The 20,789-nt window shown below is 39.7% G+C and overlaps 1 protein-coding gene across 1 annotated transcript in view; it reads left to right on the top strand.

Moving 5' to 3' along the window:
- LOC122877905 (inactive N-acetylated-alpha-linked acidic dipeptidase-like protein 2) overlaps positions 1–20,789 on the top strand; it is a 586,509-nt gene that overhangs the window by 432,047 nt on the left and 133,673 nt on the right. Inside the window, exon 14 of the mRNA XM_044200096.1 lies at positions 9,699–9,845. Coding sequence (XP_044056031.1) covers positions 9,699–9,845 — 147 coding nt within the window. The remainder of the gene's footprint in view (positions 1–9,698; positions 9,846–20,789) is intronic.

Below are 20,789 nucleotides of genomic sequence, written 5' to 3'. Positions count from 1 at the left end.
TACATTTATTTTCAAAGGCGACCAAAATCACTTACCTATACATAACTGACTTGGCATACAAACATTTGCACGCTCATGAGGCATTTGAAATGTATTTGGTAGTACACAATGTGGGCATTTCCATCTTTCATGTTCAGTCACATTGTTTTAGCACTATGGTTGTTTTATCCTAATTCTTTACCAACTATATCAAATTTCCTTGACTTGTTTTCCTTTCAGGTCAAGTAAAAGTGATTAAGAAAGAGAAAAAGACTACTTGTAGACCATTTGGATCCACTCTGTGTCTTTGAGACTCTCTCTCTCTCTCTCTCTCTCTCTCTCTCTCTCTCTCTCTCTGTCACTTTGTCTCTTTAATATCCCAGTTACTCATTTCTGGATGGCTGGGACTTGCTTTTCAGTTCAACAGCTGCAAATGGCTTTTCCAAAGACCACGGTTCGGAACGGAATTATTATTATCATCACACACATAATGCAAAGTTGTTTTTGTCATTTGGCACTTTGTTGTTGATGTGGGTTGCATTCTGATTACTAGACCCTGCCACTCTCTGTCTCCCTCTGCTTATTTGGTGTGTCATAATGCTGATATACGCTGAGTGTACAAAATGTTAGGGCCACATATTTTTTGTGGAAAATGGAAGGAATGATTTCATTCCACTATTGTCATGAAAATAGGATGTTAACAAAGGCAAGGACACAGTTTAAAGAAAGGTTTTAAAACCTCAAGGAAATTCTTTCAAAGATTGTTTTATGAGTGAGCTCATCCGTGCATTGTTTTTATATTGTATTTTTATTCTAAAATCAAAAAATATTTTTACCTTAACTCTAACATAGCCTCTTTCAAGCAAGAATAGCCTCAATATACTCACTCCAGAAGATTATTTTACGTCCAGCAAGCCATTCTGTGTAGCACATATGATTTTGTAGATTGAGTGGTATTGAGTGGTAATGATTTCACTCTCTCCTTATCATAGCAGACAAAGAAATTAAATATTGATTCCCAGTGTGGCACCACAGGCTGAAATTACCCATTCTCTCTGCTCTCTCTCACTCTTTCCCTCCCTGCTCACTTGTTTATTCTCTCTGTCCTCCCATTGCATCCCCATTTTTACACCTCTCTTTTTTATTATTCCCTCTCCAAAGGTTTCTACTTTCATTTTGACTGTCTCTGTTTCTCTTTCACCCCTTCAACACTCTCTTTTAATGCACTGTGACTGGTTGTAAGAGAGGAAAAGGAGAGAAGAGGTACATGGCCAGACTTTAAATCTTCTCTCCAGCTGATGGAATAATAGCCTATATTTATATATAATCCTACTTTGTGACTTAAGTTGAGGTATTTTTCTCTTCTGCCCATTTTCTTTATTGCTAGAATTCAAAGACCGCACAGGCCTCTAAAGTGTTGAGTAAATAACATAACCTCAGGTTACCTAAATACTTTCAAAACCAGCTCAGATTAAAATACCTGCTGGGTTGCATATACCCAAAGCACTTTCAGTAAGTTTTAGATCATTTTCCCTCCTAACTATATACTACATGAACACGCAAACTATTCCAATGACCCTTGAGCCATCAGTATTCAATACTAATAATTGAATACTGGAGAGGTAAAATGTCAAAAATAAAGTAAAAAAATACAAAGGAGATCAGAGTAGCAAAGCAAAAGACCCTGTGGCACCAGGCACAGACGGGTTGTCACCCTCCTATCTGAAAGTTTGTGCTGACCAGCTGGCCCCCATCGTCATGCAGATCTTCAACAGATCACTGCAGCTGTGTGACTCCTCCTGCTTCAAAGCAGGTAAGGCTGGGGAAAAATCACATCCTACACCCGGGCAATCAGCACTGGCACCCCCGCTGGGATATGTGCTCTCAGCTCTGCTCTTTCTCCCTCTACATCAACAACTGCACCTCAGGAGACTAGTCTGTTAAAAACCCACATACACGTACACAGAGACAAACATTTACAGGGTTGCTCCTGCATAAATGCTCCCCACGCCTGTGTAACGTCATGAGCAAAGTCACTACATGCTCCACACTAGCAAACAAAAACTCAACAGTACATGCTAGCATCACAGCTACGTACATGGCAGCGACTCAATATCTCAACAACTTCCTCCCTAATTAGCAGATTTATGCATAAAAATAAACACAATTGTAGCAATACAATATTGATACATTGACTTTAGTTTGTTATTTGTTAAAAGTAACTTAACATCATATATATATATATATATATATATATATATATATATATATATATATATATATATATATATCAAAAGTTACCGAATGTAAACACAGTCAAGAAAATGTGTACCTTCCCAGAAAAAAAGTCCAAGTGAAAAGAGGAAGTAAAGCTTGCTGGAGTTGGTAATTGATATTTATTAATACTTATATTACTGCTGTCCAATATCTACCGTCTAATAATCTGATTAATCTGCTACACTTAACTTGACAGTACTCATTATTGCACTATATTATTACATTGTATTATACCATACTATACTCAACCTGTGAATCCACTTTTGTACTTTACACTTATTTTAGCTTTTATACTTTATATCCACTTTTGTACTTAATTTATCTTAGCTGTATTATATTATATTTTGATTTGCACATCTCTTAATTGTCTCATTGCGGACTTATTTTATTATTATTTCTATTTCTATTCTATTAGTTCTTCTATTCCTGTGTGCACTGACGTGATAGTGAGCAGCTGTAATGAAAGAGTTTCCCCTCAGGGATAAGTAAAGTATTTCTGATTCTGTTTCTGAAACTGTTCCTTTCGGAGCAGCAAAGAAAATCAGCGATCGATGTCGGTAGGGAGAGGGGCTCAGCGGCGATCTTGCTCTCCGTGAAGGGAACGGTCAGTGAAAGTGAACTTTACTGTGGAAAAGACAACGGGCAGTGTGGGGTGCTAGGATTTATGGAGTTGGTGTCGTCATAGCCATGCACCGGGATTTCATGTGCCATGTTGCGTGTCCCATCCAATGGTAATCCAGTGTTTGGATTCAACTGAGATCTCGCGTTGGCGTTCAAGCGAGATTTCATCTCAATATTACATCTAGGTGTGAATTAACGGCTGTGTCAGTGCACGTCTTTTTGTCATATTCACCGAATAGCTCCTCACGGTCCACTAGCTGTTCTGTGCATGCTCAAAAAAACTCACAGCCCTGGCTCTGTAAATGCTAGACAAACAAAGTGGCTCGGACTGAGCCACACAACACTATTCGAGCCATTCCAGCCATGATTTGTGTGTCAGTTAAAATGACTGGCCCAGGGACATTTTTAATTTCTAGTTTTCTGTTGTGATGTTAGCTATAGTAGCAGGAGAGTTGTGAGTATCACTGTCTGAAGCTGGTGTGCCGGCTCTGAGAAACATCTTGTCCTCTCTGGCTGTTTGTTAACCCACAATCTAGCTAAGCTAACCCACAACCTAGCTAATGTTAGTTGCATTACTTGCTGTGTCGTATCATGGTATTTGTAATGGTATTGGATTTCTCCAGAATTGCATACCCCACCTTTAAGAGCAACAAAAAACTAGAGTCAATTCCTTGTATGTGTACACATACTCGGTCAATAAAGCTGATTCAAATTCTGATTAATTGTTATTGTTATTGTATTGTTATGGCTTTTTCATCATTCATTGTTTGATTTCAGATATTCATTCATCCATCCATTTTCTGCCAGTTATCTGGGTCTGGGTCGCAGTTGTTGCAGACTAACCAAAGTAGCCCAGACGTCCTCCTCCCAAGACATTCCCAGGCCAGATGGAATTTTGAAGGTTTTCCCGTTTAGAAACAATCACAGCAGGGAAGTAGAAAACATTGCCACAATGTCATGATAGCTTATATATGGACATTTTCAGTAGTTAGAAATTAAGCAACTTGCTGGAAAATCAGTAAAATTACTTTTTAAAGGTGAATTTGTATGTGGCAATTGCATGATGATAGACATCTGTCGGCTTTGGCTTGCTAGGGACACATGGAATGGAATATGGTGGGCAGCAGCAGTAATGCTAACTCAAATCAGTCCAGTATCTTTAAAAATTACGTCAATAGAGGACAATTCTGCACCTCGCGATTTAGATCCAATGCCAACATTCAGTGTTAGTGCAGTAAGCAGCGTGCTCTTCATGTACCGAGGCAGACAATTAGGCTGTGGCAGGCCTGGATTGGTTGATTTAACTGATGCCATTGGTCGCATGCATGTACGCATCAATGTTCAGTCAGTGCGTGGAGCAAGGGCATAGGTTTGCATATGGACATTTTGGGAGGACAGAATTGTCTCTACCAATATGGTGTATTGGTAGGGACAATTCTGTTTTCATATCTCGTTCGCATTATGTTTGGAATGAAGTCATATTAGATTATTCCAATGTGCCCTCCCAGAGGCTACATCAAATTATTGGCTGAGATACATGTGACTATTGCTTAGCTGTTGTTTCAGAACAATGGACAGCGCTGAGAGAGAGAGAGAGAGAGAGAGAGAGAGAGAGAGAGAGAGAGAGAGAGAGAGAGAGAGAGAGAGAGAGGAGGGAGAGCTGCAAGCCGCAAACAGCTGTTTCTACACAGCTCCCCCTGCTGTTGTAGTGCTTCTCCTGAGTCTCTTGGATTTATTTCTGTTTGCTTGGACCTCGTCTGGACTTTTGGATTTCGTTTATTGTCTGCTCCTTGTCTAATTTGTTTGCTTGTCTTGTCTTCCCGATTTTGACCTCTGCCTGCCTGACTATCCATGTGAGCCTTTCCCGTAATAAATTAATGAACTGCATCTGCTCTGCCTCTCGTCTGCATTTGGGTCCTATTCCTTGTGTTCCCTGTTCCCTTGCGTGACATCCATTACGACAGAAAAGCCCTGGAGGAAAGTGCAGCTAAATGCAAAATTACAGACATGTTCACGAGCAAAACTAACAATAGAAAAAAATGCATGCCAGCAGGGCCGGTATCACAACTACCCTTACCAAGTTCATTCTAGGACAGTATTGGAGGCGGTAAATGGGCGTTTCAGTGGAGTTTGCGCCCTGTTACAGAGCTGAATTTACCATTTGCATTTTTATTAACCGCAACCACGATCCTTACCTATCATTAATCTTTAGAAAAAAATGTTTTTGTCATTTTTATCTAGTGAAGGGGTTGCCCGGGCTACATGAAATGAATGCAGGTATTGAGAAATTAACTGCATATGTCCCAGACAATCAACGAATAGCAGAGGTTAAGATTACAAAAGCTCCTCTCACGCTAATGTTAGCGAACATGGAATTTCTGCTGTTTGTCATCAAAATATACTAGACGCTAGATATATGATCGCTAGATGCAAATAGCTAATTATGTACTCAAAAAGAGATATTTCCTTCTTTGGATATTGAACATTTTTAACCCATTACTTTTGAGATTCATGCGTGTTTATTAACAACTCCTCATGTTGATCCCCCAATAAAATGACAATGTCATTGTGGTTTGTTATCTAGCCCCTGCATGTAAGCAAATTTCACACTGATGACACTCAGCCATTTGTCTATGCAATCCCTCTATTATGTTCTGCATTTGTTGTGCTGTCTCATCCCCATTGGGCTTGCCCAAAATACCTCAACAGGGAGGCGCCCAAAATGCATCCTACTTAAATGGCCAAACCACAACAACTGGCTCCTCTCAACATTTCTTTGTATTTCATCATTCACTGTGGTATTTTATTTATCTTGTTGTGAAGCACTTTGATAAGTGCTCTATAAATAAAGTTTTATTATTATTATATTATTATGAAGGATCAGTGGTTCTTCTGGAAGTCTGATTTCCTTGTCCTATCTCTAAGGGTGTCATGAAAAAATTATTTTAGCAGCTTGTATCTGCAGTCTCATTCTTTTGGTCACTCTGAACATAGGTGAAGGTTGGAACATAGATGCACTTCCAAATTGAGGGCTCTGTCTTTAGGTTGAGCTCCTTCGTCACCACAGTAGTCCAACACTGGATGCATTACTGAATGTAGATATGGAGGAAAAAATTAGCATTTAGTGTACAACCCCATTTTTCTACATGGTCCATGTACAGAAAGAGCCCACTAATGATCACTAATTTGGGTCTTTGAATGGCCTTATTTATAGTGACTAGCACTGTAGTGTTTTTCCTAAGCGCTGACCCTGGGAACAACTACTGTAAATTGTTTTAACTTGTTCACTCATGGATACAAGGTGGATAGTCAGTGCTTGTTCAATGTCATACTTGCTTGCAAATTGGATTGCTCAGTGGTGGTAGTGCCTTTTCTAATCACAGGCATTCATGCAAATCAAGTTCAAATGAAGTTCATCCAATATCTTGGTCCAGCAGCAACATTCCAGTAGAACGCACAAACAGCAAATGCAGAGGTGAGGACATGCAGTTGTAGCTTGTATTCAGCCTGATGACAGAGAGTGACTGAGCCTGTACAGAGGGTGGATGCTGGACACAACAAAGGAAACAGCTGCACAGTGTAATCCAATTTCATATATATATATCCAGTATGAAATCCAATACAACAGCTCCACAAACACAAATGTCTTTAAAATGCTCAGAGTTTAATTAATACCTCTTGCGCACAGTCTCAACTAAACATTGGACATTAAAAGTTTAGAATGGTAGTATTTATTGCAGGACTACTGAATTGGATTGCATTAAATTGTACACTTTTTGCTTTTATTGTATCTACTGCTTAAAAGGCACAATGTGTTTGTCTGTAGTCCTCCCTGCTTGGCGTGGCAATAGCTCTCTGGGTTGACAGCTGCGTTCAGAAAGTGGACGTGAGCAGTATGTTCAGTTGACCAAACAGCGACGAGACTTCAACAGGTCACCGATTGCATATGTTGTGAAAATGGCGTGGTTTACTTATTCTGGACTGTGTGGGCTGCACTTGTGGTCCAGCAAAAGCTGGCTTGCCAAGTCTTGTTTGTACTCCAGCCTTATTGTTAAGTAGTCAGTGCTGTTGTGCATTTGGCACTGCACCCATAGATCATTTGCCATTCAAACAGCATTTCCTGTGCTGTAATATATTCTGTCATTTATTTTACGTTGATTAAGTTTGAATATTTGTTGGTTTTCTTTCTCTGTTGAGCCATGGTGGCTATGAATGCTATAATGCTAATTACCCAGTATATTCTGATTTCCTTTAAATTAACCAGAAATCTAAAATTCATAATTTCCTGTGTGTGGATTCAAACACTATGGGCTTAATGTACAGCTCTTTGCTTGAAGACCACACTAATAGGCTGCTGTAAGTAAAAAGAAAGCTGAATATGCCAAACAATATTGTGACTATCTGAAGTCTGTCCTCTGTGTGGAAGTTCCCCATTATGAATCTCAATCAACTTTTAAATTGTGCACACATGAACAAGCATTTATTCCCACCCTGTTAACTCCCACAATTAGTCAAAGTGGGTAATGAAATACCCTTTATGAATATTGATATACATGTAAATGTCTTTTTGTGGGAGATAAAAAAAAAATCATTGTGACACTGAGGAACATGCTGGCAGGTTAAGGCAAGGTTAAATTGTATTATTTACTGGCCTTCATTCAGTTAGAGTGGTAACATGTCACAGCAGTGGTTAATGTTCAGAGAGCAACAGCCTGTACAAAAAATAAAATACAAAAGGTTGACAGTGTGTCAGTGACAGTGGCGGGGATGATTGTACACCAGAGCTCTCTCCCCTTGACAGACATAGATAAAAGGAAAACCTAATTAAATGCAATGTGACAGAAGAACATAGTGACATCAGGCGGGCTCAGCAGATGTGGACAGTTGAGATAAGCCTCTAATTGATTGACTATTGCATTCTGTTTCCTTCCACTACCCAGTCTGGTCTAAACAATATCTGTACAGCAGCGTTGTTGTTCTTTCAATTAGGAATAACTCAGAAAGCAGTCAAGCCAGGTGACAAGCTACATGTTAGCTGTGGAGAACTGTGACAAAAGCTTGAATTGTGCAATTAGCCACATGCCAAATGTTACTAACACCCTCACCTCACCCCTCCCTCTCTCAGTCCTATATTGTATTTAGCGCAATTTAGGCTTGTCCTTGACAATTCTGATTGGCTTCAGCATTCACACAACTTGAAATGGTGCTTTTAGCCAGCCCTTTCTCCCTCACTGGCACAACACAAACATTGTATAGAGATACATAAACCAAATCACATATACAATTATGCCTTTTGTAAGAGTGACCTAACATTTAATTGGGATACTTATGGGATGCTACAACTTATGGGTTATTAATTAAAGGCCCCTAGTTAATATTTAGGTTACATTTTGGGTTAACTACAATAGATTACATCTGCCTAAAGCAACAAATAAGTGATTGAGGTCCAGATGTTCCTCAAGAATATTATTATTAGAAGGCTCTGTAATGGCTAAAGGTTTCAGCAAGGACATGCAAATTGCCACATCAAATTTGCATTTTAATAAGTTCCACCTTTTTTGTGGAAAATTGTGTATTTACTGTATATTTCAAGCCCCAATTTGTACTTTTATAACGGTTGTAAATGCAGTCACTGTTTAGACCTGCAAGGGTAAGTTTCATTACAAGACAATACCAGTGTTTTTGCAAGTTTTACTACAACTATCACAAATCATTCACCCAGCTTACATCAGCATATAATTATTCACAAAGTGGTGTTTATTCTAATTTTTCTGATGTCCTTCGTTCACATTTGTTGTATTATATAGACCTAGTAGATAATCAATGTACAATATTGATGTTTTGTTGTTCAGCATATCTTCTTACCAGTTTTAATATGTCCAAGTGTTTATATGAGAGAGTATGACCATCTTTAAAGTGCTAACCTGAGGTTATTATAGTGAAGGAAAATTTGTCACATGCAGCTCAGCATGTAGTTTCATTGTTTTGGAGCATCATTTGTAGACATTTAGTTAACTTTAGAGCTTATTCTGCAATCGATGTTGGACACCACTCCAATTTGAGGATGTAGGCCTACATGCCCAATTAAGAGACTTTTTGAACCACCTGCACAGTTATAGTTATAACACATTTTGCACTCTGCTTTTGTCACACTAATCTAAAAAAATATTCTGTGACACAGCTGATCTGTGAGCTTCCATTTTCTGCATGAAACATAATTGGAAGAAAACACTGGTACTGAAAAGTTGATCCAGTTATATTACTGTAATAACAGCACTTCAAGGTCAGACTTTGGTATTTAGTTACAGCAGATGCGTGGTAGTGTTAATAAAGTGTGAAAACGACATCTTTGATTCAGTATGCAATACTTTCCAGTACACCAACACACATGCACACACAGACACAGATAATAAAAATCCTGGGCTCCCACATGAATGAATGGCATGAATTCCCAGGAAACACCAGGATCCTAATTTCTGGTATTTAACCCTTGTTGAAACCTGCAACACTTAGATGTTGATAAACTTGCAATGCATTGTTCTTTTGCTATTAGAAGTCTATAGAGTCAGTAAAACATGACCCATGAGCTGATATTTCAGGCAATTGTAGCAAAGTGTTAAAAGGAAGCATTAAACCCAGGAGTGCAAGACAGAAGCTGAGTTTTATCTATAACTCATTTAATTCATTAACATGGCAGCAACTTGTTAACCTCTGTGCCTTTTCATTCTACTAAACCCTGTTTCTCTCCTTTTTCTCTTTTCACCAGTGAATTTCACTCATCCCACTGTGTTTTTCTATTCATCTTTTCTCCTCTCTGTTAGAGACAGTTGCTAAGTTGCATTCGTGGTGGGAACTGCCCTGGACCCAATGTCAGCTCGCTGCAGTTGCCTGGAGATGTGAATTTCTTTGCCAACCAACTGGCTGTGCCCACCATGGAGTTTGCCTTCGAGCAGACCAAAGCAGAAGAGGTACACCCAAGGCAAAACACCAGATTTTTCTTTTACTCTGCTTTCGTTTTGCCTACTGATGACTCTCCATTTTCAGATGACCTTCTCATTGCCTTACTTGAGGTTTATGTTAAGGTGTTAAGGTCACTGCAGAGCAGTGGCGCTACTCTAATTCATACATGACACAGTCACACCTTGTTTCTCAGTTTCTGACAGAAAACTGTGAATGAATTTAATTGGATAAACTGCTGAGTTTGCCATAGGCCACCACTTGTTTATCTTTAGCTTTCTTGGTGAAGACAAACACACCTGTCAGTAGTCACTGTATCATATTGTTGGGATTTACAATGTTAAAAGGGGAACCAAATTGTGTAGGAGCAATCAGTTAATTATGGCTATCAGAATCATCAAAAATAATCATAAATAATCACCACCAAAATTACCATCAACAGCTAGTAGGTTGAAGGATTTGTAGTTTAACATAGAATATGTTGACAAATGATTCACAATGTGCAACATTAAAGAAACCAGCACAAGCATTTATTAAAAGTTAAACAAAGCAAAAACACAGTCTAACTCTAAATGCACTAAACTACAAAACAAAGGGTGTGTGTGTGTGTGTGTGATCCAAAATTGCTGCTTAGATGCAAAATGGTCAACACTGCATGACGTTAAACAAAAGAAATCTAATGCAAAATGGCGGCCGAGCCATATGATAAAGAGTGTGGCTATGTTAGAAGTCAAATTGGAGTGTAAGATTGGTGTAGGATAATAGTGCCCAGTTAAAAGAGAGTTAGTTAGCACGCAAAGACTCTCTGTGTGAAGCACAACATTAATTTAACTAACTAACAAAACTAACACAACAGCATGTGGCTACCAAATCCTAACAGGGGGAAGCACATCACAACAATAAAACTCTCACAAAAGTAACACAGTCCTGTCCTCAGCCAAGCACACTGTTAAGCTATGTGAAGCTATGTAATGCCCAGTTATGTTACCAGTCCATGGCATAAGGTTGCCTTGAAGTTGGCCTACTCCTTGTTAGTGGTCCGCTGTAGAGACATGGGACGAGGGCTGCTGGTGATCACAGGAGTAAAACACACTAGTCTCTGCAGCCTGCAGTTCACTTTACCTGCCCGTTTCATATGAAAAACACGGTGAAAAATATAAGTGTTGTGTCTTACTGCGACGACATTAACAAGATATCATTTTGTACCATCGATTTAGCCAACCCTTGTCTTAAGGAACACCACGATTCTACACCATTAACGTTAGCGGTTGGCATTAGTATGTAGCTAACGTTAGCTTTTGGTTAGGGTAGCAACAGCATGACAACAGTTAGCGGTTATAGCATTTAACAAGCAGCATGTGGGCCGTATATGATTTGCCTTCAACCAACTGGTCATCTGGAGTCTTCCACCATGGCTTTAACAGTGCAGTAGCTGAGCCGCTGTGACCCAGCAATGCATCGATCTAGACGGTCAAACCACTTGCAGCTCTGCCGGCCGGAGCTCGACCAATCAGAAATGTTCAGCGCAGCAAGCCCCACCCCGAAAGTCCCGGTATTTCTGAAAAGTACTACCCCCCGGTACTTAATTCAGACCCTGATCCCTGCGGCAGAAACGGAGTTCCTCCAAAGGTTCCTAGTCCCTGAGGAAAATCGCTGCGGTCAGCAGTGAGTTAACCAATCTTAAGACAAAGGTAGGCCCTCGTATTGCGGCCGTAACACCGCTGGAGGATTTTGGGAAACTGAGTTCTATGGTTTTCCTTTGTTCACAGAACAAAAGAATAATAAAAAGTTCAGTTAAAGTCTCACAAATGAACAAATTCATCTGTGGAGTGCCAGTGGTCCCAACAGTATGTTGAAGAAAAGTGTCATCTTTAAAGAAAAAGACACCTACAGTATGTCACTGCAGTAATTTGTCCAGTTCTCACTTATTGGGGACTGTATATGATAACAACCACCTGCAGCCTATAAGACTAATAGTGTTATTTAGATAGAATCAAATATTTCACCATAATATACAGACTCAGTTTGAAACACTGCAAATGGATCATGTCTCTATACAAGCAACAAATATACATCACAGAGCTTACACATTATGCATACCCTCATTTATTTCCATTAAAAATGCAGTATTGATGTTTGTTGTACTGCCTTAGGGTCGAAACACAGAGATTTAGCCCCAGCTAAGTCAGCCCACTCAAATTTGGAACTTCTGGCTAGGACGGTAACTTTGATCTTAATTAGTGCGAGAGATCTTCATGATGTTTATCCCCCCTAAAGGCATCTTCACAACCTGAAAATAATAGGTAGTGGAGGGTGAAATCCACAGCACTGGCTTTATTTAGGAAGAGAGACAAACCCCATATTGAATGTAAAACCGTCTGATACATAAATATCCAAAATGCATACACTAGCATCATCTTAATAGCATTTATACTGAACTGCTGTGTTAATCTGTGTGTAATCCTATTTACTGTAGTATTAATTTCTTTACTGAGACTTTAGGAAAGGTGAGAGATACAGAGTAGAGGTAACATGGGTTCTATATGGACTTCATTCCCTCACAGTAGGACTTTTTTTATGAAGCTTCTTGTACTTACTTTCAGCAAGGAGTTAGCCAATTACAAAATAGAAATTAAGATGACAGACTCGAACCGGGGGACACAGTCACGGCCAAATTTTGAAAAGGCTATATTTTTATAGACAAATAATATAGGTGACTAAGTTATCTATGCAAAAATATGATGCCAAAATACAATAATTACTTATATCTCATAATTATATGTACCAATTAGCCATTGTTTTAAATTGCTTAGCCAATAAAAGTGCTGCACCTTACATGTGATGTTGCAAACCCTCTTTGGGCTTAGTTTTTGTTTTATTATTTATTTGGGTATTATCTAGGGAGCAATATCCCTGTCGCCGTAAGGTTGTGAGGCCCTTGGTTACTGCGTTCTCCTCATCCCGCATAAGGTCAGTCAAAACATTTTTTAATGTTTGCCAAAGGTTAGGACATCTGTGGAGCTCTCCTAAATATCAGCACAGATAGGAGTCATTTCCTAAGTTAAAAAAGTTGATGATATACTTTTACCTCCAGGCCTAAAAGTAGGACCAAAACATCACTCTGAGAATTTTTGGCCAGTTGGGACAGATTTTCTACTCTCAGACGCTTAGTGAATACAGGCCAAGGTAAGTTACATATATCTTAGATGATGATGTGAGGACAAAAGGTCAAACATCCTGTAGGCATAGAGCAAGTAGGTTACTAAGCAGTGAGTAATATATGACCTGGATCGGTGACCTGCATGCATTATCACATTAATAGAATGTCCCTCCCTGACAACAATCTCTTCTCCTCTTGAGATACAGTGACCTCTTGTTGACATAAAGTTACATTTTCATGATGTAGAGACAGTGATGTAACAGAAGTGTCTAGCAATGTAACACTGCGCTGAAACAGTGATACTGTTTTAATTTGGCAGCCCTCTTAAGTGAATTATGTTGCTATGGTGGTTGCCTGTTTGTAGCAAACATCCTCCTGACTGACACTGATCATTTAAGCAGGAAAGTTTTCGTACAAACTAAGTGCACTGTGTGGGCCAAAAAGTACATTTGAAAGGCAAGGCACCTGTGGCAACATAATCATTGATAAAAATGCTTATGTCAGTTTGTATTGTTTTGGTCAAAATAAATGCCACAAATGGAGCTCAAAATGCCAACAGTGCTGTCAGTTTGTGAAATGTTTAGCCCAAATTCCCCTTGGTTATTTTTAACCATTGTATCTGTCATATTTTTAACAGTAAAAACTGTATTAGTCATACATCTCAGTTTTTCACCCGCACAGATTGTGGTCTGCTCTTTGATTTTCCCACCATGACACATTATTGGTGTTGTCATGGTGAATGGCCATTATTTTAAGGAGGAGGCAGTAGAGGTGCGATACTCATAGTCCTGATTTCTACATTCTCTCCTACCCAAAAAGAAACCTGCTGTATTTAGAGCATAGACAATAGGAAAGTAACTAAGTAGGTTTACTCAAGACCTGTAATTAAATAAAAAATGGTGTTACTTGTACTTTACTTTAGTATATCTGTTATGGACAGAAGGGCAAGAGTCACCGAGGTAGAGACAGATGTTTATTGAACACAGCAATGAGTATTTGAAGGCAGGTAGGAAAGGTGGTGGAGCAGACTGGAGAACCAAGTGGTATACCGCTACTGTCCTTGTGGATTTGGGCTGGATATTGGGAGCCAGAGCAATGTACGGAGTAATGTAATGAGACAGAACCTGTGCCCAGAGATGTGTGGGAGGAATGGATTAGTGGGGTGCACTGAGTTCTGTTGACATATTGTAGACCAGGAGGGCAGCTCGGCAGAGCGTTGGTGGAGGCATTGGTGGAAGGCACGGACGTCTCAGACCACTGAATGGGGCTCACTATTATCGGTTCGGGGAGTATGTTTGTGGGTTCCTCATTGAGTTCTTCTGAGGAGTGCAGCTGAGACAAGGTGTCTGCCTTCACGTTCTTGAAGCCGGGTGAAAAAAGATGTTAAAGTGAAACCGTGTGAAAAATAGTGCCCATCGAGCTTGACGGGGATTTAGGCGTTTGGCGTCCCTGAGGTACTCCAGGTTTTTATGGTCGGTCAATGTAGACCAGGATGAACTTGTGGAGAAACTCCCGGAGCACCTCGTGGATGAATTTCTGGAATACGGAGGGGGCGAGCCATACGGCATGACGAGGTATTCGTAGTGTCTGGTTGGAGTCACAAAGGCAGTCTTCCACTCTTCCCCCTCACGTATCCGAATGAGGTTGTATGCGCTGAGGAGGTCCAACTTGGTTTAGACAGTGGCATCGTTCGGGGATGGACAGAGGTTAGCTCTTCCTACGGGGCACTGGCTCACCCGGTAGCAGGTCTATGGCGCAGTCCTATGGCCGGTGTGGAGATAATCTGGCCGCTCTCTTAGGACAAAACACATCATGGAAGGAGGTGTAGCAGGGTGGAATATCCACAGACTGTTTCTCTCGCAGGCTCTCTATGGATGTGGTGCAGATGGGGAGAATCTTGGATCGAGGAGTAGATGGTTGGGGTAGGCGAGGGAAACAGTCTGGGAAGCAGCAGTTACCCCACTTCAGCACCTCTCCAGTGGTCCAAGAGATGATGGGGTTATGTTGTTCGAACCATGGGCGCCCTAAGATCACCTCAGCAGTGGAACCCTCAAGAAACCAGGACATGTTGCTGTTCTTCATGCAATAAGCCTACCCGGATGTTAACAGGACCAGCACATACCTGGACGCGTGTGCGGTTGAGTGGTCTGCCTGTCACAGCGTGACAAAAGGGTGTTGAACATCCATAGAAAAAAATTCAGTGCTACAGTACAAGTGCTTAGTGGGGTTTTTTGTTGTTGTTTGTTATGTTTGACATAAGACTTGAGAGCAAGTGTGTCTTGGTGTAGAAAAAGTGGGTTTTAGCCTGTGGCTGAATATAGGCAGTGGTTCGCACAACAGTGACACTAACGTGCTGCAGTACCAGCGGCCTGCTGACGGTGGACCTGATGTAGCACCTGAAGTAACCACATCAGCTGTCAGTCTCACACGGTCCTGGCTTCGTTATCCCGTACTGAACTTCATCATGTCACCGGGAACATAACCCTCCTGTCTAAAATGAGCACAGAACACGGCCGTGGTTTTCCTTTACAGATGTAGCAGTGAAGTCCTGTTTCTTACTGCAACCACATGCACCAAAGTTAGTTAGCAAACTTTTTCTGTTAGGTAACAGCGGACTCGATGTCTTGACAGGCTGAGTTTGTGCAATTTGCACAAACACAATAATTCGCCGTGATGTAAAATAGTGAAATCAAAATGAAAACAGACCGATTCGCTAGATTACAGCCGCTCACTGTCGCACACTTAGCAGAGGCAGAGTCAACATGGCTCCAGGGCCTCTAACTACAGTATAAGACAGCTCTCTAACCAATCAGAGAGCTTTTTACATCACAGCTAATTTGCTTTGTTTTACCTCGTTTTACCAGTGCAAGGCCCAGTGTGTCATGGAAAGGCTAAATGGAGAGGCTAAATGGAGAAGCTAAATGACTGAGCAAATTGAATAGCTAACAGGATAAGTAAAAGCAATTTTTATAATTCCTCTTTTTATTGCCCATTAAAATATCAAATAAGGAATTACTTTGTAATTTAGTATCTTTATTTATAGATTAATGCATTAATTTGTAAATACATTTATTAATGCCTTTATTTGTTGTTATTATTAGTTATTAATTAATGAAATGCTTAGGATTGATATTTCTGTGACATTTGTGGTCCTCCATAGTGACCAAAATAAGTCCCCTGTACAATTGTTGGACTTGTACCATTGTACAATACTGATGACAATCTAGGATATTACTACAGGCTTGGAGGAAGCTTGGGTTATGGCTGAAAAGACCAACTCATTCTCATTCACAGGTCATCAAATACTGAGGCAAGTATAGGCTACTATTTACACAACCCTGGTGATTTTTTTTATCTGTATAATTTTATGTCCGTATGACATAGTCCATTCAGTCAGAATCTGTTTTATTAGACAATGCAAGAATACAAAGAATGTGTCTTGGCATTTTCTTCCAAAAAACACAACACAGAAAAATAAGAATAAATTGACATTTTAAAATGCAATAGTATGATGGAATGGAATAGTAATAGTTTTGAAATGGGATATAAAACTTAAAATGAAATATTGAATGTACAAAGGAAATATAGACAAATTTATGGACAAAGAGATTAAGTGTATGAAATATATGAAGGTGAAAAGAGCAAAAATTAAATGTAACGTGCATAAATAATTACATTTTGTAGCAGTGGAGGTTGAATGCAATGCAATATATATATATATATATATATATATATATATATATATATATATATATATATATATGTCCGTAAGGATAAGTCCAGTTCAAGGATTAAATGAGTAATGTGAATTGTAAAGGCCAGTTAGATAACCCCTTCACCTTAAGAAAGGTGACTTCATAATTAAATATACTCAGCCACATATTCTTGTAAATATAAAATTAAATGAGCAACTTAACATTTTACAAACATAAATACAAAACGGCTTTTTTTAACAGAGATAGTGGCGTTTGGATTCAGGTTCATAGCATCTCATAGCGCCACGGTCTGGTCAATATTGGAGTGAATAGACAGCCGAAGCGGTTGCTCTGAGCGTCCAATATTGCCGTGGATGTTTTTATATTGGAGTTAACTGAAAACCTGGTGCGTCTCATACAGACACTAAAGGGTACCTTGTGCATCTGTATGAGACGCCAAGGGCCGTGACAAAACGTCTGTATTTGACAACCTGGGAGTGAGAACGGGTTGCAACCACACAAGCACCTCTTTGAGCAACTTCTGCCTCTGTGTTCCAGCATAGTTCAATATTGTAAACAGACCACTATATGTGATCTACTGTGTGTGTAATTGTATTCATTCATCCTCATATGCCCAATAAACAGAGTTGCTGGTAATGTGTTGGAAAACCACCAGATGTTGTGTAGCAGTGCCACAATGTTCGTGACAGGAGTGTGGTTCGTTGAACATTTGTTTTCTCATTTAGCATCTGTTTTTCTCTCACGCCATGAAAATATTCTCCTCTGTGCAGTAATGCTCCCCACACCGTCCTCTGATTATTCACCTCCTGCAATATTTTTACAAAGTTTGTTTTAGAAAGTTTGCATGGTTGTTTAAAGATGGCTGAGGCATCACAAATGTTTGTATTGGAGAGTGATAGTAGATCAGTTTATTTGTGACATCGGGATGATCTGCAAATTCAAACCTGTTTTGTGTACAAAAACTGAGAGGAGTATATATTCCCAATAAGAAAGAAAGACATGACCAGAAGCAAAGTTGGCCAGGTGAGCAATATAATCATCATATCATTATAATCATTAATTGTGATGTAACACAATACTCTCAAAAAAACTCCTTCAGTGCAGGTTTCTTCACCACTGTGCAGAAAAATCTTCCATCCTGTTGTTGCATGGGAGTAGTCTGTGACATATGTCATCAAGCAGTTGTACTGGCTTTAGGGCCCTGGAAAAGAACTCAGACACGAGGTGTGAGAAGAATATTTGATATCCCCTCATCTTTGCTGCTCCTTGGTTCAGGGCCTCATTCAGGTTCAGGTGGGGAGAGCAAAGGATTAATAGAGCCAGAGGGATCTTCATCTTGACTTTGGCATGTACTCTGTTTAGACTGGAGGCCATTACTGCAACTCCCTCCAAAAATGTAAGGACCAAGGCTGTGACATCTTCTGCCCTCCTGCCTTCTGTGACATCCTTAAACTTCTCTTTGACAGCATTACTGCCATTCAAGCATAGCAGAGCATAAGAGATTGCTCTGCAAATGACTGATATCAGTAGATCTATAGCAACAACAAATTGTGCTGCCCTGGCTTCATCTTTAATTTCTGCTCCCGCTACATCAGCACCAGCTGTAATTATGTCATTGTAGATTTTAACCCATGTGCCAGTAAACACTTTATTGTTTGACAGGCTGTAATACAAACCTTTGCTGTGTTCAGACAAAAGGAAAAGAAGCTCCAAATAATTGCCTCTGTTATTTGACTTGTTCCCCTCATTGTGACCCCTAAAATGAGCTCTCTGTGGCAAAAAGACAACACAGTTAATCAGTCTCTTCAGTAAAACCTCATTTTGTCTCACCTGTTCATTGTACATTTCTATTTCCGTTTCTGTTTGTTTAGTCAGAAGTTAATTGCCGTTCATTTCTTGTAGCTGCCTAGTGTTGTTTGTGAAACATGTGCTCCATGACACCTTCTCTGTCGCAAAGGCAAAATGTCCCAGCAGTACAGTTCTAACTTTGCTTGACTGCAGTGAGCCACTGTGGTGCACATAGTAGAGGTCCTCACGGACAAAATCCAAAATGAACTCGTGAAAAACCTACCCGTACTGGACATGCATAAATAGATTTTTTGTAAAATAGAGAGTACCCCAATCCAAAGTCAGACCCAATCCACATATACCTGATCCAAAATGCGGTCAACCTGAACCGACCCAAAAAGAGAGAGAACACCAACAGTAGCAGCAATTCAGTTCAAATTAATTCAATTTTATATATATAGCGCCAATTCATAACAGAAGTTATCTCATTGCACTTTTCCTATACAGCAGGTCTAGACTGCTCCTTTTAATATAACCCTGTCTAGAAATTTGTTTCCTTACAAATAATTTGTATATAAATATGTTTTGAAGGAAATATAATGCAAACCAGATTACATTTTCTATTAACATAATGAGCAAATGTTGTTAATTAACATATCTGGCAAGTAGCAAAAATGCTAATACAGAACATATCAGTAAAATGTTCACAGACAATGTATTTAATTTGTTTCACCTAAATATCCGATCTTGCAATACAATATCCGCTTGTAGTGATTACAGCATTAGTAAACTTTAGGGTTATGTTTAGGCACTAGCAGTCACGTTTGTGGTAGCAATGCCAGTCATTGTTCCCATGCTTCACTCTCATCTTGCCTCAAAAAACAACATTTTCTGCGATTATTTTGACACATCAACAAAGCATCACCACTAATTTTCTATATTGGACAATTCTGCATCTCAAGATTTACAACTAGTGCCAATATTCACTGCCAGTGCAGGAAGTAGCAAGGCGCAAAGTCAGGGTGTGGAGGATGGGGTGGTGGATGGGCATGAAGAGTTTGCATCCCATCACAGACCTGCAGTTTATGTTCGCCTGTTCATTAACTACAACCGTGATCTTTTTCTAACCTTTACCAAGTGTTTTAGTTTCCTTAACCACATCTTAACCATGGATTACAGTTTGCCATTACCGCAATCTCTCCCTAACCATAATCATACCCTAGTTGCCATGCACAGGTATTGTAGAAAGTGAGAATCTTAAAAACATTGTGGGACATTAAAAGAATTTAGCAGAATTGTCCAATATCAGGTCCCCGAGACTTTCAAACTAATGTATTTCAACTGGAAGTCTTTTTCATGCACCACTTTTTTTTCAGTCAATTTAGCAATAATAAATATGCAACATCCGGTTAGACTTTCAAAATAAAGCTTGGTGAGAAACATTTCAGGTGCATTGTGGTCGTAGTTTGGTTAGGTTTACGAAAAAGGCACCAAAACTACTTGGTTAGGTTTAGGAAAAGATCATGGTTTGGGTTAGAATAAATAGGCTACTTCTTTAAAACAATCAACGTTGACTATTGGTTTCACATGGGAAACGAACCCCAGTATTTGTAATGTATTTCACTGATTCACTCATTATAGAATGGCCTTAATATGACCTCACAATAATTCTCTGTGAAGTACTGCTGCTGTTTTCCAGCCCACAGATCAAGCATTACCCCAGTTTTCTGCTGGACAAGTGGCAGTGGAGTAGAAAGTAAGATATACAAGATATACAGTATATTACACATACAATCGTAAACAAGTCATTTAATGCATATTTGACAAGCTACTTTGAATTTGGCAGCACTTTTATCACAACAGTTCTCCAGGAGCACATCAGGTCTTAATTTATTATTGCCTCTTGCAGCAGAAATACCATTTTATTACACAAATTTACAGTGACATTTTGTCCATTTCAAATGGTATTCCTCAGCCTGCATGTTGGGCTGTAAAACACAGTAAATGGGGTCTTGTTAAGTGGCAGAAGATATCTGTCAGTGCTCCAACCGTCCTGGAAGTCTGGAGTTGATGAGAATCGATAGAAGAATATTACATCTGCATCCAGCTCTCCCCTGCACAGCTGTCAGGCCAAAACCTCCTTTGGTGTTTCAAATGGTGATGATACCAGGGAGCAGTCGCGCAAGCTAGGGCACACTAACACACACCCATGTGCATGTGTGTGTGCACATACGAATATCTCCATCTGACACATCTTACTTGAGGTAATTCTATCGACAACTTTGAAGATG

Source organism: Siniperca chuatsi, linkage group LG6 (assembly GCF_020085105.1).
Source record: "Siniperca chuatsi isolate FFG_IHB_CAS linkage group LG6, ASM2008510v1, whole genome shotgun sequence".
In the NCBI taxonomy this organism is placed as follows: Eukaryota; Metazoa; Chordata; class Actinopteri; order Centrarchiformes; family Sinipercidae; genus Siniperca; species Siniperca chuatsi.
This window is presented reverse-complemented; position numbering and strand designations above follow the sequence as displayed.